This window comes from Sorex fumeus, unplaced genomic scaffold, assembly GCF_029834395.1.
Source record: "Sorex fumeus unplaced genomic scaffold, SorFum_2.1 ptg000002l, whole genome shotgun sequence".
Classification (NCBI taxonomy): domain Eukaryota; kingdom Metazoa; phylum Chordata; class Mammalia; order Eulipotyphla; family Soricidae; genus Sorex; species Sorex fumeus.
The window spans coordinates 80,022,595-80,043,768 of record NW_026606059.1 but is presented as its reverse complement, the minus strand read 5'-3'; the positions used below and the strand labels follow the sequence as shown (position 1 = coordinate 80,043,768).

Sequence of the window (21,174 nt, the reverse complement as noted above, 5' to 3'; positions counted from 1 at the left end):
ATATTTAACGCTATTTAAAGGTGAGTGGCAAACAATTTACTTTGTTTAAAAATTTTCACTACAACTGTGCTGTGGAATAGTGAATGAGAAGCTAATGGATCGGTTAAGGGGCTGCAATGGTTTACAAAAGAGAACAAAAGCTTGAATGAATAAAATAGTGACGGAGACAGGTGAGAAATGGTCGGATGATATCTAAATGCTTAAGGAAGCAGCAGAATTTGCTGATGGATCAGATGTAAGTAACAAGAGAAAATGGGGAGTCAGTCTAAGGAAAGGTTTTGGTTCCGAGTGACAGTAAGAATGGGGAAGTAACTTATTAAAGTAAGAATAACAGGTTTTAGACTGGAGAGTCCTCTAGACAGGTCAGGCTTGAAATTCTTGTTGAGACAACCAAGCACAGATTAGAGAGGAGAGTCAGATGTCAAGTGCAAAGTTCAAGGGAGAATTCCAGACTAGATGCAGATTTAAGAACAGTCCCCCTAACCAACAGAGAACATCTGGGGAGTGGGCACAAACCGAGACATGCAGTCCGAAAGCTGAATCCTGGAAAACTCAAGTTCTTTTCTTACTAATTTGTAATATTTCAGGCAAAGTTTAAGATTAAAAGTCTCAAGTTTCTATGCTTTTTTTCCGGAGATTTGGAACCCAAAATTATTCCGTCTGCTTTCACTGATAATCTCCCCTGGCAGCTCACGTTGCGGGATGAGCCCGAGGCCTCATAAAAGGAGGGCAAGCAAACCCTGACTCGCGTGTTACCTACAACCTCCCCCCACTTAAAAGTAACAGAAAGGACATTTCTTTTTGCTGTTTAAAGGACTTACCTACAGCTGTGTTAGTTCCACCAACATTGATATCATTTTCATCATCAAATTCAATCCGGACTCCTTTCCCATTGCCTGCTGAGACTCCACAACCTCCACTTCGACAGAGAGAAATTGGAACGACGCCATAAACATAAGCTAACATAATAGGGACACCGATACCTAGAGAGGAATTAAGTTAGTCATTATAAACACAAACGAGTAAGTCATAGTCGTTTCAAAAATCAACATACAAGGGAAGAGTGTGAGGGTTGACACTAGGCCTATGCAACCTGTCAAAAGTGGGTTTGATCAGTTAAGGGACATGAACAAATTCAAAACTACCATGCCTTTCAGGTGATACATAGGAAGGGGAGAAAGGTCTGAAATATAGGTTCTTGAGTCTCTAACACTTTTATTTATTTGCTTTTTGGGTCACACCCGGCAATGCACAGGGGTTACTCCTGGCTCTGCACTCAGGAATTATCCCTGGCGGAGCTCGGGGGACCATATGGAATGCTGGGAATCGAACTCGGGTCGGGCGCGTGCAAGGCAAACGCCCTACCCGCTGTGCTATTGCTCCAGCCCCAAGTCTATAACACTTTTAACCAACAGCTACTGAATTTTTCTACAGCTCAGCATAAACTGTCCTAATAAATTAAAGCGTGACTCCTGTGGTCAAAAACATAATGCTCGGCTCTTTGAAAATCCCTCTATGAACTTTGCCTATACAAAGTGAGGTAACAAGTATTTCAAAGCATTTCCTTACCTACAGTCACTGCAGCGACAACTGGAGATACAATCACAGACAATGTCACGCCACCAGCTATGGCCAAATTCCGTTTGTGCTTGGAAATATCCTTGCCTTCATATCGATTATGAATCTTGAATTAAAAATAAAAACAGGAGTGAGTTTAAGGAGAAAATGAACATTGAATTTAAATGATCTATACTTCCTGTAAGTTTTTGGGGGTGGGGACTGACAGGGCTCTGGGCTGCTCCTAGCTCAGTGCTCGGGGGCCACTCCTGACTGTGTTTGTGAGACGACGGGACTGGGGGAGCAAACTCGGGCTGGCTACATGCAAGGCAAGCACTGCAGACCCTGTACAATCCCTCTGGACCCCATATTCATTTTTAAATTGACCTTTAAACGTAGTAATAATAGCTAAAGATCACAATTCAAGCCAAGTTTTTTTGAGGTTCCTTTCTGAGAAAAATACCAAATAACTCAGGATCCTGAGCTCCCATTTACGAGTTGAAGGAGGATACAGAAAGAGACAAAAGGAAATTAATGCTTCAGAAGACAGGAGTTAATCTACCTAACAACTTTATATGGGACAGGTGCTACTAAACAGAATATAATCTATCTGTGAAAAGTGGCTTGTGAGGTATTTGGGAAATAGTTTGGTGTCTGCTCATATGACTTATAAGAGAGAAGGCTATGATTTCATCCTCCATTTTAAGATTCAGCCTCTAATTGTACAGGCAATCTCAAAATGAAAATATCTGACTTATAAAACAGTATTAAAGCTGAAATACAATAAAATGAGTTGCTGTTATTATGTGTTTATTTTGGAGAATATAAAATAAAATCAATCCTGTGAGACACACTGAACAGTGGAAAGACGGGAGGAAGGTGGGCGAAGCATGCCTAGGATAAGGAACATTTCAGCTTCCTGCTCAAGTTCTGTCCCTCACTTTTTATTTAAATTTCTTTTGGTTTATTTGGGCCACACCCAGTGGTGCTCAGGGCTGACTCCTGGCTCTGTACTCAGAGGTCACTCATGGCAGGCCGGGGGAACTATATGGATTGCCAGGGATTGAACCTGGCTGGGTCAGCGCATGCAAGTGCCCAATCCACTGGACTATCTCTCCGGATCCTGCTCCCGCTTCCCAGCTTTGATGGCCTAAATTGTGCCCTAAATTGTTCATGAGACCTTCCCAAGGCACTTTCATTCTTCTTCAGAACAAACTGCAACTATTTCTTGCTCCTCCCATTCCCATTCCTGGAAAACTTAACCTAAAGTAGAAATAGCCAAAACTAACATCGAAAGAGTAGGGCTTGTAAGGACAAGCTCCCAAGAGAAAGGAACTTTCTAGAAGAAATTTCCTCCTCAAGCACCAATGTTCAATATACAGCAACCATACTATTCTACTATTTCTACTACTTCTGGGTGAAATTAGTATTTCTGACTACCTCTCACCACATTTTCAATTTGTTATTGTAAATAAAGGCTCAGGCTTTGGTTCTTTACCAACAGGTTTTCCTGAATGGTATGGATCCCTAAACACCATAAAAACACAGTTTCAACAGAAAGTTAATTCATTGAAGTGCTACCATTGGGTATGTACATGCTTGAAAAAAGAAGTCTTGGAAGTGCATCTCACACTTGAACAATGAGGTAGATTATCTCTCCTCTATGAATTATTCGTAAGTGCACACAGAATGAGTCTCTCTTTCCCTTCTACTTCGATTTCAAAGTACCTGAACAAACAGCCCTGTTCTTAGCCACAGCTGGCTTTGGTCAATTAAATGGAATATTATGATAATCGCCTCTGTGGGACTTTAAGCAATCTGTATCCCCTTAAAGCCTTCTGAAATAAACATTTAACTCACAAATATCTGTTTATTTTTATTCAAAAACTAATTTAAAAAATAGTATAGCTTGCTATTTTTCTGACTACAGGAGTAACGTGTGTAGAATATAAAAAATAAAATGGCTGTTGGCTACGAGAGGATAAGACCTGTAGTGAGTATGGGCTGGAAAGACAGAACTAAAACCAAATGAAATAGTTGATAGGGAGCAGACACTGACTCAACATAGGAATTTCTCAACAATTTACAGCTACCTGACAGCAGAATGACCTGCCTCAGGAGCGGCTGGCTTTCTGTCAATAGTGTCCAAATGTCATGAATGAAACTGTCTTAAATAAACTGTTTTAGATAAGGGGTGAATTTAATGAATTTATGCATCTGGGTTTAAATCTCAGTTTTACTACTTTGTATGTAATTGAGATAAACTGCATAAACTTTCCTAAACCTCTATAACACACAAATTGTTGTTGAGTTTAAAGTGAGTCAAAGTATGTATAATATCTATCAGACATAAGAGTTTAGAACTTTCCTTTCGAATTCTTGTGCTTTGTTGTTCTCCTTAGGTGTAGGGTTTGGGTTAGGTGGTTTTTAAGATCATTTCACAATTCTTCAAATTACTTCACAATTCTAAGATTCTACTAGATTAGACAGCAACATACTTTAAATCACATCATAAATTATTCCTTTATCATTTCTAAGAAGAACTATTTAACTAGTGAAGTATAATTCATCATTTGCAGGCAGCTGTAGATACTGGAGTTATCTACAAGATAGCCACAATCTGCAGAAGACTATATTTACTAATCGTAATTTGAGGGAAAAAAGTTTTTATCTAAATAATTCAGGAGCTAGCTAATAATTATTTGCTTTAGGATACAAATTATTTATTAACTTCTTAATTTATCTGACTTTACAAGGATATACGTCATGTCAGATGTTTATCACTAAATATTTCAAATTTAATAAAATTGATTTCTAATACAAACATGCTGAGGTTTTCAGATCCAGACAGTTTGAAAACAAGACGATTCCGTATACATACATAGGAGCTTACCAAACACTAAAAATTTATCTTGTGGAAAAATAGTAATTGCTTTATACTGAACACTAAAAATTGCCTTTGTCTTTCAAAACCAATAAAAAATAATAATGTGAACGCCATCAGTTCTAAAGCTAAAGATTTAGAATGAGATCATGAATGAAGCTAGAATTTTACCTTCCGGCCCACATACACAGGAATGCCAATGATCATTGCAGGGATAGCAATGCCAGCGATCAAAGCAATTCCGACGGGAGCGCCAACAAGGGTTCCCAGCTGCCACAATATCTTCTTCTTTCTGCTCCAAGGTTTCTTCCCCCAGAAAGTACATCCTGATGGACTAAAGGAAAAAAATGAAATGTGAAGTAGCTGTTGCAAAACATCTAGCAAACATCTATAGTACATTACAGTAAGGGCCGGGGAAGACAGCACAGTGGGTAGGGTGCCAGTCTTGCACAGAGCCAACCTGGGTTCGATCCCGGCACCCCATACGATCCCCTGCCAGGAGTGATTCCAGAGCGCAGAGCCAGGAGTAAGCCTTAAGCATTGATGGTGTTTCCAAAAAGGGAAAAGACTAAAGCAGTATCTATAAAAGAAGTTTCGTTTTGTTCCTGTTTTTGGGGTCACATGTGGTGATAATCAGGGATCACTGGTTTTCGGAGCCACACCCAGCAGTTCTCTGGGCTTACTCGTAGCTTAGTGTTCAGGGATCACTCCTCGAGATCCTTGGGGACTAGACACGATGCTGGGAATCAAACCACAGTGTGTCGTGTGCAAGGCAAGTGCCTTTACCCTGGACTATTTCATCTGGCCCCTTTTCTTAAAATTTATATTTTGAAATTTCATTTTTGGTTTTTAGTTGTAAATCCCAAATGACTAGCATAATGGGCTGCTTTTAAATTTATGTAATTAGGAATTAGGGGCGGGGGGGGGGGGTAAGGGGGGGAAACTTAAGAATTAAAAAGCCAGGAACTCAGCTCAGTGGGAGAGCGCATGCCTGGAAGAGCGCATGCTCTCACAAGGTGGGGGGCACTGCACCCACAAGGCGGCGGCTCTATCTCTCCCGCCACCCGTGTTCGGTAGTCTCACCCTTCTACCACCCCGGAGAGGTCGATGGCGATGGTCAGGCAGAGGAAGGAACGAGGGCCAGGCTGGTAGGTACTAGTCGTAGTTTATTCTGATTCTCTCCTCATCTGTCTCTCTATCTCTGCCCCCTTTCTTCCTCCCCCAGCTACTTCATTCTCCTTCTCCATTCCCCTTCATCCTCCTTCTCTGGAGTCTGGGTTCTGATCCTCTCTGAACTCTCTTCTTCCTTCTTTCTGCCCCTGTCTCACTCCTACAGTACAGTTAAATCCTCTCTCCATGAGGAATTGGGGAAACAATTACACATAGGTGTGGTCACAATCAATAGGGGTAGAAATCAACAGGGGTAGAAATCTTAGCCTCAGGGAAGACCGCTCCTAGGACAGATCCTTCCTCAGCAGGAGGACCCACCCTAGAGCATAATCCCATGGGCGTGCCTCTCCTCCCCTTGTCCAACAAGCATACAAGAATATAATATAAATCATTTTGTATGGATACAGTAAGAAATATCTTAAACTTATAGAATTGCTCTCCTAGGGCCATCTTGATCTCAGACTACGGTGCTCAGGCCAGATAGTCTTCCCCACCCCTAGCAGGATCCTAGTCTTGTCGTTACCTTTGGATCATGACAGCATTTGTCTATGATCAAACTCTTAACTTATAGTTAAGAATCGTGGCACCTTGGCCTGGCCCATTTCGCTGCCAGGGTAGCTCACTGCTTGCCCTGGGTCCATTCAGTCCCTCGTCGGGACCCTGCTTTTGGGGTGTTAGGAACTATGGGCAACTGAGGCTTAAGTCGAGAAAGCAGATGCCCAGGAGTGAATAATATTCAAGGCCAATCAAATCCTAAATTACAAAGCATAATGCTAACAGTCTTTCTGTATCTATACAAAAAGGATATTACTTTAAGGTAAACTGTTCATTAGGCATAAGGAGAGGAGAAAGGCAATATTTCACTGATACATATAAAATCATAGATTTCTGGGAAACTGGTCTTACAAATTAACAAAGTCTGATTAAGGGGAAAGCTGATTAACTGGGTGGGAAGGAGAGCATAGGAAAGACTGTTTACATGTTTACATGTAAACACAATGGAAGTGGAAGTGCCTCTGGAGCACTGAGGTGGGTGTAACCAGATTGATGGGTGTAACCAGATAAAACCTAAGCTTCTTGAAGGACAAAGCAATGTTACCCAACAGTCCTGGATTCAATCCCTGGAGCACACGTCCCAGAAAGAGAATTGGAAGCTAACTTCTCCCCCAATTAAAAGTCCTTCTGTTTTATAATATGAAATTACATTTAGAGAATATTAATAGCTACTTCTGAAAGCTTACCTTAGATAATGCAAATCTGAGATTTCTTTCATGCACAACCAACAAAATTCACAACCACAGACGGCACAAGTCATGTGATTACAGCTGCCATCGTTCATCTTTATTATGTAAGCGGCGCAGCGTGGACATGGTTTGATATCATCAGCTATTAGGAAGGGAAAGAGACCTCTTTAGTGCATGAAACTGACTATAACCAAATCTGAACACATGGAAATTGTGAAATGATAGCTTTAGCTACTTCAAGTACATAACACAGTTTTCTCTTCTGAGAAAGGAAATGTAACGTAGAATTTACGCTAAAATGTAAATGGTAAACATTTTTCAAACAGAGTAGAGCAAGGGGGGAAAACAAAGTCCAAGCCAATACAAGAGAACCAAGAACAAGGTCAATGTGAATCATACATCAAGTTTCTCTTTGTCCCTACTCCAGAGCGATCTTCTCTGCCTGGCATTTCAAGTTCTAGAACTTTTCTATCCATCTTCATGTAATTAAAAAGTAGCTATCTGCTGTTCCATTAGTGAAAGAACACTGAGATCAATCTGTCATTGATCTGAACCTTTAGGCACCAAGCACAGAGTTTGCTTCTAAGTAACATCAGCTATCAGCATTGCAGACACCTTAGAAAGGCAGCCCCCGTTGTGTTTTAAGTCCTGAAGAGACAGATGCATCCAGAATAGAGGTAAGAGTTAAGAGGTTAACAGTTAAAAACACAATTGTTAATTTGCAATGGAAAACAATTTCAGGATGAAAGCAGCCATTTATAAGTTATGCTGATGACTTTTCAATGAGTAACCTAATTTCTCATTTTTAGTCATTGTTCAAATGCTTCTGTGCCAGTGATTCCAACACACAAAGGTGCCAAGTTGAATCATGCAGTGGTTAACTTTAGGAATCACTGACACAAAAAAATTATCTCAAGTCATTTCAAACTTCAGCATCTAGTTAGATAACAGAAATGAAGGACTTTACTTTATCTATTAGTTCTATATTCTAACTATAGAGTTAAGAAAAGATATTTAGAATACTAACCACTCAATTCAATATGTTCCACTTTCTTACATAATATGCATTAAGCTGTACCCTGTTTTCCTTTCTAAAGTTTTATGGTGAAATTTTACCTTTGCTTTATCAGTGATTTCAAGTTTTCTTAGGGCTTCTTCTAGAGCCACAGCTGTTTTTTTAACTTAAGAACTGGTCAGTGCTCTTAGTGTTTTAATGATTCCAGCAATCTTGAGAAAACTGTTAATTTTATACAGCCAGATCAAGAAAAATGATAATTACTAGACTATAAAAAGTACGCATTTATTAAGTTGCCTTCCATGTGGCAACCTGGATTAAAGCTCCAGCACCAATTTATGGTCCCCTGAGCCCAAGCCAGGAGTGAGGCCTGAACGTAGTCAGCTCTATGAACGTAGTCAGGTCTGGTCCCCAAACCAAAATAAAGGGAAGTATCACGCACGTGTCCCATACCTGCCGCAGCAGACTCCTGACTGTAACTGATGGACGAAGAGCGAATAGTCCGGAGACGTAAACTCTGGGCTCTCTCTTGCCGAGCAGCATCGCAGGTCTGGTTGGGGTGCCAAATCTGTTTACAGTGGTAGCAAAACTCAGTGCCACAGCCTTCGCGCCCACAGGTCAATTTGGGACAGCTCGCACATCCGAACGCTATCACAGCATACCTTGGAAGAACATCACAATGTTTAAAATACGCTTTAAACAAAAGGTGAGCAGATTCTCCAGCTGTAATCTACTGAGAGAGTTTCATACCACGTGTGAGCATACAATCCTAAATCCTCACACGTTATCTCATCGGCATGAAAATGGGGGAACAGCCCCCAAATGAAGACATAAAAACGGCTAAAATGAGTATTTTAAAGTTTAATTTGTAAACTTTCAACTTTTGTTTATATGTGGTAGTATGCAGCACTGTAGCACTGTCCTCCCGCTGTTCATCGATTTGCTCAAGCGGGCACTAGTAACGTCTCCATTGTGAGACTTGTAGTTACTATTTGTGGCATATCAAATATGCCACGGGGAGCTTGCCAGGCTTTTGCCATGCGGGCGGGATACTCTCAGTAGCTTGTCGGGCCCTGCAAGAGGGGAGGAGGAATCAAACTGGGTTGGCTGCATGCAAGGCAAGCGCCTTACCTGCTGTGCTACTGCTGCAGACCGGGTAGCTTGTATGTAGATAATATTATGGGCAGGAGACAGCTCAAAGGGCACATGCAAGCAGGAGGCCTGGGCTACATCCACAGCACCACATACTCTCCTGAGCACTGTCAGGAGCAACCTCTGAGCCCAGGGCTGAGAGTAGCCCCTGAGTACTATCAGTCACTCTGAAACAAAAACAAAATATCTCTCTATAAAAATTTGATGCCCAATTTATAAAATTTCACGGTGAGGATGTGGCTCAGTAGTAGAGCACGTACTAGCATGTGTGAGGCTGGAAGTGAGATTGCTTGGCACCATGTACCACCCTAGAGCACCACTAAGGATAGCCTGGTGGCCCCTGGGCTCTACTGAATGTAATCCCAAGGAAAAAAAATTAGTTACAGGGGCTGGAGCAATAGCACAGCAGGTAGGGCGTTTGCCTTGCACGCAGCAGACCCGGGTTCGATTCCCAGCATCCCATATGGTCCCCCAAGCACTGCCAGGAGTAATTCCTGAGTGCATGAGCCAGGAGTAACCCTGTGCATCGCCAGGTGTGACCCAAAAAGAAAAAAAAAATTAGTTATATGCACATAGAAATGACTAGAAATAAATACACCAAAAATCTTACTAGTTTTCCTAGTATTCAATTTCACTTTCTTTATATCGCTATACATTTCTAGTATTTTACAATTACTCCTTTTAAAACCAGAAAGACAAAGAATACCAATATATTAAAAATGACCATGGATCAGCTACATTTGAGTTAATGGCAAAACGGCACCAAGAAAAAAAGAGACAAAGAAAGAGAGAGAGAGAGAGAGAGAAAAAGAGAGAGAGAGAGAGAGAGAGAGAGAGAAAGCAAGCAAGCAAAAATTCTGGGTCCTCTTGGCATAATTTATCCCAGAGAAATGAAAACTTGTTTTTTAAAAGAATGTGTGCACAAATGTTTATAGTATTTAATAGTCAAAGCCTAGAAATACATTTCCTTTCTCAACAGGTAAGTGGTTGAACCATGGTCCACACACACAATATGGAATACTACCCAACCAAACACACACACACACACACAAACACACACACACACACAGGAGTTACCTACTGATATACCTGACCAGCTGGATAAATCTACAGAACTATGCGGCAGAGTGAAAGAATTTTTTAAAAGTCAATCTGAAGTCACGTACTGATGATTCCATTGTCTTTGTTGTTCTTTGTTTTGGGGCCACACTCAGTGGCGTTCAGGACTTACTCTCGGCTCTGAACTTCCGCATCACTTCCGGCAACATGATGGGGTGCTGGGGGTTGAGCCTTGTATGGTTCTGTTTTATAACATTTTGAAATAACAAAATGGAAAACATACGCCTTTATAAATGGAAACCATTCACCTAGTTCTTTTGGTTTCTGGGTCACACCCCACAGTGCTCCAGTTATTTGTGGCTGAGCACAGGAGATGCCTCCAGAGGTGCTGTGGGACCACGTGGTTCCAGGGAGCAAACCTGGACCTATGCATGCAAAGCATGTGCGTTGTCAATGAAGCGACAGATTCTGGGATGCCAATGGTTAGGGCTAGGGTGCGGAGTGGATGAATTTACAGAAGAGGAGCGTGCAGGGTGCTTGCTGTGTGGGGAAGTGTCCCCACCATGACTGTGGTAGTGGACACAAGGACTAAGCAGCTAAGACGACAGACAACCACGTACACATCGACACACAAATACATTTGAGTCCAACTGAAGAAGTCTGAAACAGCATCACTATATTGAATGGGTGCCAATATTCTGGTTGTGCAAAAATCTTACAACTTTGCAAAAGGTACTACTGGGGCAAACTAAGAATAAACACTGCATACTCTGTGCTTCTTACAACAACATCTAAAACTACGGTTATCTCAAAACTTTCTGGAGCGATAGCACAGCGGGTAGGGCATCTGCCTTGCACACAGCCAACATGGCCGACCCGAGTTTGATTCCTCCGCCCCTCTCGGAGAGCCCGGCAAGCTACCGAGAGTATTCGATATGCCAGACACAGTAACAACAGTCTCCAATGGTGACGTTACTGGGCCCGCTCGAGCAAATCGATGATCAACGGGAGGGCCTTTACTTTACTTTTTACTTTTATTGGCCTGGAGAGACAGCTCAAAAGACTGAGTACATGCTTTGTATGCTGGAGGCCCTGGATCAATCCCTGGTACCCTTGAGCACCGCCAGGTATAACCTCTGAGCACAGAACCAGGAGTGTGTAATCTCACACAAAACAGGGGGCACGGCACCCACACAGCGGCGGTGGCTCTCTCTCTCCCACCGCCCACGTTCGGTAGTCTCACCCTTCTCCCACCCCGGAGAGGTCGATGGCGATGGTCAGGCGGAGGAAGGAACGAGGGCCAGGCTGGTAGGTATTCGTCGTAGTTTATTCTGATTCTCTCCTCATCTGTCTCTGCTCCCTCTCTCCTTCTGTCTCTGCTCCCAGTCTTCCTCCCCCAGCTACTTCATTCCCCTTCTCCATCCCCCTTCATCCTCCTCTTCCTTCTGATCCTCTCTGAACCTCTTCTTCCTTCTGCTCCCAGCCCACTCCTACAGTACAGTTAAATCCTCTCTCCATGAGGAATTGGGGAAACAATTACACATAGGTGCGGTCACAATCAATAGGGGTAGAAATCAATAGGGGTAGAAATCTTAGCCTCAGGGAAGACCGCTCCTAGGACAGATCCTTCCTCAGCAGGAGGACCCACCCTAGAGCATAATCCCATGGGCGTGCCTCTCCTCCCCTTGTCCAACAAGCATACAAGAATATAATATAAATCATTTTGTATGGATACAGTAAGAAATATCTTAAACTTATAGAATTGCTCTCCTAGGGCCATCTTGATCTCAGACTACGGTGCTCAGGCCAGATAGTCTTCCCCACCCCTAGCAGGATCCTAGTCTTGTTACCTTTGGATCATGACAGCATTTGTCTATGATCAAACTCTTAACTTATAGATAGTGGCACTTTGGCCTGACCCATTTCACTGCCAGGGTAGCTCACTGCTTGCCCTGGGTCCATTCAGTCCCTCGTCGGGACCCTGCTTTTGGGGTGTTAGGAACTAAGGGCAACTGAGGCTTAAGTCGAGAAAGATGCCCGGGAGTGAATAATATTCAAGGCCAATCAAATCCTAAATTACAAAGCATAATGTTAACGGTCTTCCTGTATCTATACAAAAAGGATATTACTTTAAAGTAAACTGTTCATAAGGCATAAGGAGAGGAAAAAGGCAATATTTCACTCATACATATAAAATCATAGATTTCTGGGAAACTGATCTTACAAATTAACAAAGTCTGATTAAGGGGAAAGCTGATTAACTGGGTGGGAAGGAGAGCATAGGGAAGACTACATGTTTACATGTAAACACAATGGAAGTGGAAGTGCTTCAGGAGCACTGTGATGGGTGTAACCAGATTGATGGGTGTAACCAGATAAACCTAAGCTTCTTGTGGAAGGACAAAGCAATGTTACCCAACACAGGAGGAGCCCACAAAACCACCAAGTGTGCCCCCCAAGCCAAGATTAAGCAAGCAAAAATCTTTGCATGTTTCTGGTTCTCTCTGAAACAGAAACAATTTTAAGTATCTTATGTTGCTCTGTAACCCTTTTTACACAAGGGACTTTTGTAAATATCAACCAGGTCCTTCTGCCTGATATGTAGGTCAGTTTTCAAGGTTCCTTGTCACTAACAATAAAATTCAAGTAGTAACTTTAATAGATTTTAATTTCCCAATAATATATTAGACAACATTTTAAGAGTCAAGATGTTTCTACATTTTGGGGCCTCTTAGTTTCTCACCCTTTAAACTTCACATCTATTTTTCAAAAAAAAATCATATTATTTAGGCATACATCGTCCCCACACCACACTCACCACCAGAGAACCAGCTTCTCTCCACCAGTGACCCAAGGACCCCTCCCAACCTGCACCACTGACCTGCCCCCGCCCATACCACCACCACCACCGCGTAAGCTCAGTTCTTTAGACAAAATCTTCAGTTCCAAAGACTTTGACCATTTGTTGTTCCCTTTCTATGTTTCCTTTTTTATCCCACATATGGGAGAGATCCCTTTTTCTGTGTGTGGAGGAGGTGACACCTACACACATACTGATGCATAGAGCAAGTCTCTGAAAATTCCACACATTTAAACTTTAGATCTTAAAGGAAAAAAAAGAAAAATGGAAAAAAAGAAAAAAAAGAATTATTGATTATTTAGGAAACCAAGATAAGCGCCCCCACCCCCCGCCTTAAAATAACCTTTAAAGAACTGAAAATTTAAGCGTAACACCAGATTTGATCCAATTAATGGGAAATGCTAAATTTTCTATTTAAAAAAACCTCACATTGCCACTTTGCAGTTTTAAACATTCCAGCAGGAAAGGAGTGACTCACTCGGTTAATCCATTTGGGAGAAAGCACAGACCACAGAGGTCGCAACAGTGGGTGATTGTTCCTCACCCAGAAGGTGCTGGAACCATCCAAGTAGGTGGTAAATCACTGTCACTGTCCTCCCGTTGTTCATTGATTTGCTCGAGCAGGCCCATTAACGTCTTCATCGTGAGACTTGTTGTTACTGTGTCTGGCATATTGAATACGTCACAGGGAGCTTGCCAGGCTCTGCCGTGTGGGTGAGATACTCTCGGTAGCTTGCCGGGCTCTCCGAGAGGGGCGGAGGAATCGAACTCTGGTCGGCCATGTTGGCCGCTTGTAAGGCGAGCGCCCTACCCGCTGTGCTATGGCTCCAGCCCAGGTGGTAAATAGTTGGGGGTAATTCTGTTCCGTAAAGAAGGTAGGCTACCAGGGGTTGCTGTAACTGTGTTTCTCAAAAGAGGGTGGTCGGCCAAATCTGTCTGAGTGCCTAGAGAAACGGGGCTTGCCCTCCAATACACCGCTCAGAACCTGCTTTCTCACGAGAACGCATTCAGCTCTATTGGGACCACGGGATGCAAAGGCAGACGGCAGCTGCGGAGAACGGCCCAGACTATTTGGAGAGGTTAGGGGTGCTGTGTGAGTCATACTGGCTACAAAGTGAAAGCCACGTTTTTTGTTTGCTTGTTTGGGAGTCATACTTGGAGGTGCTCAGGGCTAATTCCTGGCTCTGCACTCAGGGATCACTCCTGCTCCTGCTAGGGATTCCCTATGGAGTGCCGGGGATTGAGCCCAGGTAGTGACATGTAAGGGAAATACCCAACCTGCTGTACCCTCTCTCCAGATCCCCAGTCATTCTTCAGCAGATTAAGCAGAGAAAGCTGCCGTGGCTCTTGTGTCTTTTCTATTTGGTTAGATTATCAATTTGTGTCTTATCTATTTGGCTCTTGTGTCTTATCAAGTTGGTTCTGAAGGAGAGTGTAACAATAAGAATATGATTTTTACTGATTCCCTAAAATTCCACCAAAAGTCTTAGTATCAATAAAGAACTTTGGTGCTACAGGAGGATAAACTCTCATGACTAGGAAGAATAGAGAGCTCAAGTTATTAAGTCTCCATTCTAACACATATACAAGTTACCAACAGTCATGAATTACAATTTCCCCTGAAACACAGTTGATTCATTTTGGCTCCCCATACACAAAATCTGCTGTTTTCTGTCACACATACTTGTTTCCTCTGGAAAAAAAAAATCAAAGTTGAATCAGTCACCTGTGTAACATTTCAGAAAGAGCAGCCAAAAAAGCATTCCAAGCATGTCAAAGGCACTAAAGATATGGCTGAAATCTTTCTCTGCAGACTGAGACTCATATGGTTAGTAACTAGAGTACTAAAATAGATTCTTTAGGCCCAACTCCATCACCCATCAAAAGCATAACAGAGCTGGGATTCCTGACTGCCCGGGTTCAACCCTGGCACTGTGTGTGTGTGTGTGTGTGTGTGTGTGTGTGTGTGGCGGGGGGGGGGGGGGAGGCTGGGCTGGAATGGGGGACCATTATGAACACTGTCCTCTCTTGGAATAAGCTCTTTCTTGGTGGGGTCTCCCCAGTGGTGCTGGGTGCCACCAGCATGACACCCCACAATGCTCAGGAGGCCATGAGGTACTGAAGATCAAACCCAGGGCCTTATGCAGCCTTTGCCATGTGCTCCAGCCCTGTGAATTGTCTCTCTGATCCTGGAATAAACTATAATTGAGTCACTTCACTTAATCACTTAATCACTTAACTTCCCGTTAGTCGTCGATTTGCTCGAGCGGGCGCCAGTAACGTCTCCATTTGTCCCTGTCGCGTGCTAGTGTAGCCCAATAGCATCTGTTTGCTCCGGGAACATGAAGGGCCTCAAACCGATCGTTCATGATCTTGACGAAGAAGTCTGACCATCTGGTAGGTGGGCGGCCACGCGGTCTTTTGACATCCCGTGGAATCCAGTCGGTAACAGCTCTCGTCCAGTGGTCGTCTTTAAATCTCATTACATGACCAGCCCATCTGATTTTCGACACCTTGGCAAATGAGACAGCGTCCCTGATCCTTGATCGTCGACGGATGTCAGAACTCCGGATTCTTTCTCTCATTTGAGTGAAACGTGATATTCCAAGCATAGCTCTTTCTATTCTTCTTTGGGAGACCTGAATAGCGTTCTCATCTTGTTTGCGTAGGGCCCAGGTCTCTGAGGCATATGTTAATGCAGGAAGAACAGTGGAATCAAAGAGATGTGCCCGGAGCCGGAGGTTCTTCGTCCTCTTAGCTATTTCTTCGATGTTCTTGAAGGCGTTCCAAGCCGCTCTCTTCCTCCTGCGCAGCTTGGGTGCCAGGTCATTTGTCATGTTGACCTCTCGACCTAGGTACACATAGCTATTGCATTTGGAGATGGTCGTTCCATTGAGAGCGAATGGGGCGTCAGGAACAAGGCTGTTTCTCATAAACATTGTCTTTGTAAGATTCAGCTGTAGTCCGACCTTTCCACACTCACGGTCAAAGTCGGCCAGCATTTGTGCCGCTTGGCTGATGTTTGGTGTTATTAAAACAATGCCATCAGCAAAGCGGAGGTGGTGTAGTTTCCGACCATCTATCTTCACTCCCATTCCTTCCCATTCCAGTCGTCGCATGATGTTCTCGAGGGTGGCACTGAAGAGTTTCAGTGAAATGCTATCACCCTGCCGAACCTCTCTCTTGACATCAACGGTCACTTCTTTGTAGAATGGTGAGATCCTGGTAGTGAATCCGCAATACAGCTCACGGAGGATCCTGATGTATTGGGCTTGAATGCCCTGATTGGCTAGGGCTTCAATGACCGCTTCCGTCTCAACAGAATTGAGTCACTTAAATGTCTACAAATCATTCTAAAGGTACAAAGTACCTGTGTAGCTAATGTGTGTAAGGCAGTGCAAAACATAGGCTCTTCCATGGAGCGACACCCCCAACCCCTCAAACGACCACTCTGTGCACCTGCCTCAACAAAGCACCAAACAGAGCTCCCTTCTAGGCACAAAGTGATCAGATGCAATCATTCAAGACAGGATTGGTGCTTTTTTCTCTCCAATGCTTTCTCTCTCCAGCCCTGGTCAGGTTGTTCTTGGAACCTGGATAGACTGGCATATTCCAGAAGCAGTCTAGCAACTCCAGCTCAGTTAAAATACTGCAAACAGGCCAAACTTCCAGGGTCTCTCTTCTTAGAAACACTGGCCTTCACACAAGTGTAGTCTACACTAGAGCCTGGCTCACAAGCAGACACACTATTGCATCAGACACCCTGAGAGGTCTTAAATAGAAACCAGGTCAGGTTTTCTTTCTGCTCTGAAGAGAGCAATTATTTCTCCATGCATATTTAAAACTACGAAAGTACAACTTACTCCTAGCACAGAAAAACTTTATTGATAAATACTGAATACGAAAGGAAAAATCTGTAATTTTACAGCTTGTATTTCTTGGGGGGGGGGGGGAGACCTTCAAGTGTGGTATACAAACCAGAGCTGTGAGTTCTTAAGATGCACCTAAGGTCCGAGAATGGTTGGAGATGTGGTTCCATGAATTATTCAGTCAGTATTTACCATTATTCCTTTTTTTTTAGTTTGGAGCTATACCCGGTGATGCTTAGAGCTTACCCCTGGCTCTCCACTCAGGAATTACTCCGGGTGCAGTTTGTGGAAACATATGGAGTTTCAGGGATTAAACCAAGATTGGCCGTGTGCAAGACAAGTGCCTTCACTGCTGTACTAGTGCTACATTCCTTACATCATACTTAATAAGTGGGGCTTTGATGAAATATGTTCTATGTGGGTCCAACGATTTTAGTAAATTTCAAGAGGACAAGTGTTTTTGTCTTGTTCATTATTAACTCTCCAACGGCACAGCTGCATAATGTCAAAGTCTGATTAAAAAGACAACCCTTCAGAAGTGATTCGGAAGACTGAAAAGTCTTTTTTTGGAGGGGTGGTGTTTTAGGAGCAGAGATGGTGGAGCTGGGGACTACTCCAGGCTCTTGTTAAGGAGACAGTGTCTAGTGTTAGGTAGTGAACCAGGGTCGGCAGCATGCAAGGAAAGCTAGTGCCTTAACTCTGTCCTACTCCTCTAGCCATGCTACAGAAATCTTATGGTGAACTCAAGTTCTACCTCATCCTGAGCACTGTCAAGAGTAATTCCTGAGTGCAGAGCCAAGAATAACCCCGAGCAGCACCGGGCGGGCAAAAACAAAGTTCTACCTCAATCCTTACAACATGATAGGACAGAGATTCGAGATCAATCTGCACTTACTGTAGTGAAGGTTATGTCATAGTCTGTGTCAAAAGTATCACTGTCCTCCCGAAAGTATCACTGTCCTCCCGAAAGTATCACTGTCCTCCCGCTGTTCATCAATTTGCTCAAGCGGGCCCAGTAACGTCTCCATTTTGGGACTTGTTGTTACTGTGTTTGGCATATTGAATACGTCACGAGTACCTTGCAGGCTTTGCTGTGCAGGCAAGATACTCTCGGTAGCCTGCCAGGCTCTCTGAGAAGGGCAGAGGAATCGAACCCGGCTTGGCCAGCCGGCTGCGCTCAAGGAAAATGCCCTACTACTGTGCTATTGCTCCAGCCCTGTGTCAAAGTATCCATATACATTTTCTGTTACTGGTGATATTTTCTACATAACACAACCTTAAAAATGGTCATGTCATCATGTCATCAAACATATAAAATATATTCTTAGCATAAATCATATATATGTGTGTGAATATAATCTCTATGATAATATTTGTTCCTTGCGGGGTACAACCACCAAAACACTTAACTTATAGCCAACAGCTGGTACCATATGGTCCACTAAGCACAGCCAGGTACAGTTCCACGCACCACCCCCCAATAAAAACAACAAAGCCAAACAAAATGTAGGTATTAATTATATTAACATTTTTCTGTTAATTAACATATTTTTCCTGATTTTGTTTTTACTGGTGTGGTGGGGGCCATTTTCAGTGGAGCCTGGAGGCTACCAGGGCCACCTCCAGTGGTACAGCATAGACCACAGGGTAGTTTCTTTTCTAAGTCACCGAATTAGGAGAGGATCTTCTCCATTACAAAGTATATTTGTGTTCAGTTTTAGTAAGTAATGTGGGGCCTGAAAGACAGTACAAAGGTCAAAACATTCACCTTGCACATGACCGACCCTGATTCAGTCCCCGCACCTCAGAGAGTCTCCCAAGCCCCATCAGGAGTGACGCTGAAGCTCAAAGCCCAGAGTAATAAGCCCTGGGCACTGCCAGGCGTGATCCCAAATCCCCCATTCCCAAATAATAATGTGGCAGTAGATCAACTAATATTCTCTATTTCCTTTCAATTTTATCTCTTTCATATATATATATTTCATATATATACACATATGCTAATTTTCATAATTCTATGTGTTGAATAATCAATCCTTTCTTTCTCTGGCATGCTTCTCACAATCTAAGAGGAAAGGTTAGCGATCTTTGATTCTGGGCAAGTTTTTCTGTTAAACCTATTTACATTTATAGGAACTCGTTAGATATCTCTTCTCCTAAGGGTCCATGAAATATAGGTGAAAAATACACCCTCCAGACAAAACACAATACATAGCCATATTCCTAGCTGGACTTTTTCTCCTTTGGCTTTTTGAGGCAATAGCTGGCAGTGCTCAGAGATCACTCCTGGAAAAGGTCCAGGGCCATATTGGGTGCTGAGGATGGAACCCAGGTTGGCTATCTGCAAGGCAAGAGCACTACCTGCTGTTCTCTCTCTCCAACCTCACAAATTCCTTTTCTTTTTTCTTTTAATTTTTTTGGGGCTAATACCCAGCCGTGCTCAGGGCTCTGCACTCAGGGATCATTCCTGGCAGGCTCAGGAGACCAAATGGGGTGCTGGAATTGAGCCTGGTCAGCTGTGTGCAAGGCAAGTACCCTACCTGCTATATCATCTCTCCAGCACCTCCCCCACAATCTTTTAAACAAAATTTGCTATTCAAGTTGAAATCTAATCTAATGAATACACATACTTACACCAGGAAAAAAAAAGTGACTCCTGTGTCTGTGGGATCAAGAATGATACAATCATGACTTCTGACAGGATATGTCTCCTGCTCAAATTACTTAAAAGTTCATTGTCCCTGGCTGACAAATGCTGGCCGACTTCGACCATGAGTGTGGAAAGGTCGGACTACAGCTGAATCTTACGAAGACAATGTTTATGAGAAACAGCCTCATTCCTGACGCCCCATTCGCTCTCAATGGAACCACCATCTCCGAATGCAACAGCTAGTGTACCTAGGTCGAGAAGTCAACATGACAAATGACCTGGCACCCGAGCTGCGCAGGAGGAAGAGAGCGGCTTGGAACGCCTTTAAGAGCGTTGAAGAAATAGCTAAAAGGACAAAGAACCTCCGGCTCCAGGCACATCTCTTGGATTCCACTGTTCTTCCTGCATTAACATATGCCTCAGAGACCTGGGCCCTACGCAAACAAGATGAGAACGCTATTCAGGTCTCCCAAAGAGGAATTGAAAGAGCTATGCTTGGACTATCACTTTCACTCAAATGAGAGAAAGAATCCGGAGTTCCGACCTCCGTCGACAATCAAGAATCAGGGTTGCTGTCTCGTTTGCAAGGTGTCGAAAATCAGATGGGCTGGTCACGTAATGAGATTTAAAGACGACCACTGGACGAGAGCTGTTACCGACTGGATTCCACGGGATGTCAAAAGACCGCGTGGCCGCCCACCTACCAGATGGTCAGACTTCTTCGTCAAGATCATGAACGATCGGTTTGAGGCCCTTCATGTTCCCGGAGCAAACAGATGCTATTGGGCTACACTAGCACGCGACAGGGACAAATGGAGAGGTAACTGGCGCTTGCTCGAGCAAATCGACAATTAACGGGAAGTCAAGTGATCAAGTGATCATTGTCCCTATTTTTTTCCCATCCTTTTCTTGAATATTTAGCACTCACAGGTTCCAGAATTTCCTTCTATTCTATATCTGAGTAAAACACAACTTGGTCCATTTATATAGTATATCTTTAATATATTATCAGTTATGTTACAGCACAAGTTCCCTGGAGTAGAGGGCGTAATTCAATTTGATATTGAAGAGTACCTGAGTTTTCACACAAGTAATTCATAAAATGTTATTAAAGAATGTTATGAAATGAATGCTATGAATGTTATGTTATTAAATGTTATGAATTATATAAAGTAACATCTTTAAAGCTTTTATACACATAAAAAGTCTTGGTGGATAGCATTGTAGCACTGTCCTCCCGTTGTTCATCGATTTGCTCAAGCAACCCGGTAACGTCTCCAGGGAGCTTGCCAGGCTTTGCCATGTGGGCGAGATACTCTCAGTAGCTTGCCAGGCTCTCTGAGAGGGGCGGAGGAATCGAACCCGGTTCAGCCAGGTCGGCCACATGCAAGGCAAATGCCCTACCCGCTGGGCTATTGCTCCAGCCCCTTTTTGGATAGATACATAAAAAAATAAATAAATAGAGAGTTGAGATTTTAAAAGGCTAGGAACTTATTTTCTCATTTGAAATTATGAAATACAGGCTACATGCAATCTTAAGTATTTGTTACTCAATACCTTTTTTTTTTTTAATTTTTAACTTGAGTCACACCCAGCATCATTCAGGTTCTGCACTCAGGAATTGCTCCTGGCAGTGCTCAGGGGACCAATGGGATGGCGGGGATTGAACTTGGGTTGGCTGCATGCAAGACTTAAACGCCCTACCTGGCGTACT

The 21,174-nt window shown here is 43.2% G+C and overlaps 1 protein-coding gene across 1 annotated transcript in view; it reads right to left on the bottom strand.

Annotated features, from left to right (window-relative positions):
• Positions 1–21,174, bottom strand: part of RNF19A (ring finger protein 19A, RBR E3 ubiquitin protein ligase) — a 53,545-nt gene that overhangs the window by 8,151 nt on the left and 24,220 nt on the right. Inside the window, exons 3-7 of the mRNA XM_056110753.1 lie at positions 8,324–8,532; positions 6,853–6,997; positions 4,613–4,775; positions 1,570–1,684; positions 822–983 (exon numbers count right to left, since the gene is read on the bottom strand). Of these exons, the coding sequence (XP_055966728.1) occupies positions 822–983; positions 1,570–1,684; positions 4,613–4,775; positions 6,853–6,997; positions 8,324–8,532 (794 nt within the window). The remainder of the gene's footprint in view (positions 1–821; positions 984–1,569; positions 1,685–4,612; positions 4,776–6,852; positions 6,998–8,323; positions 8,533–21,174) is intronic.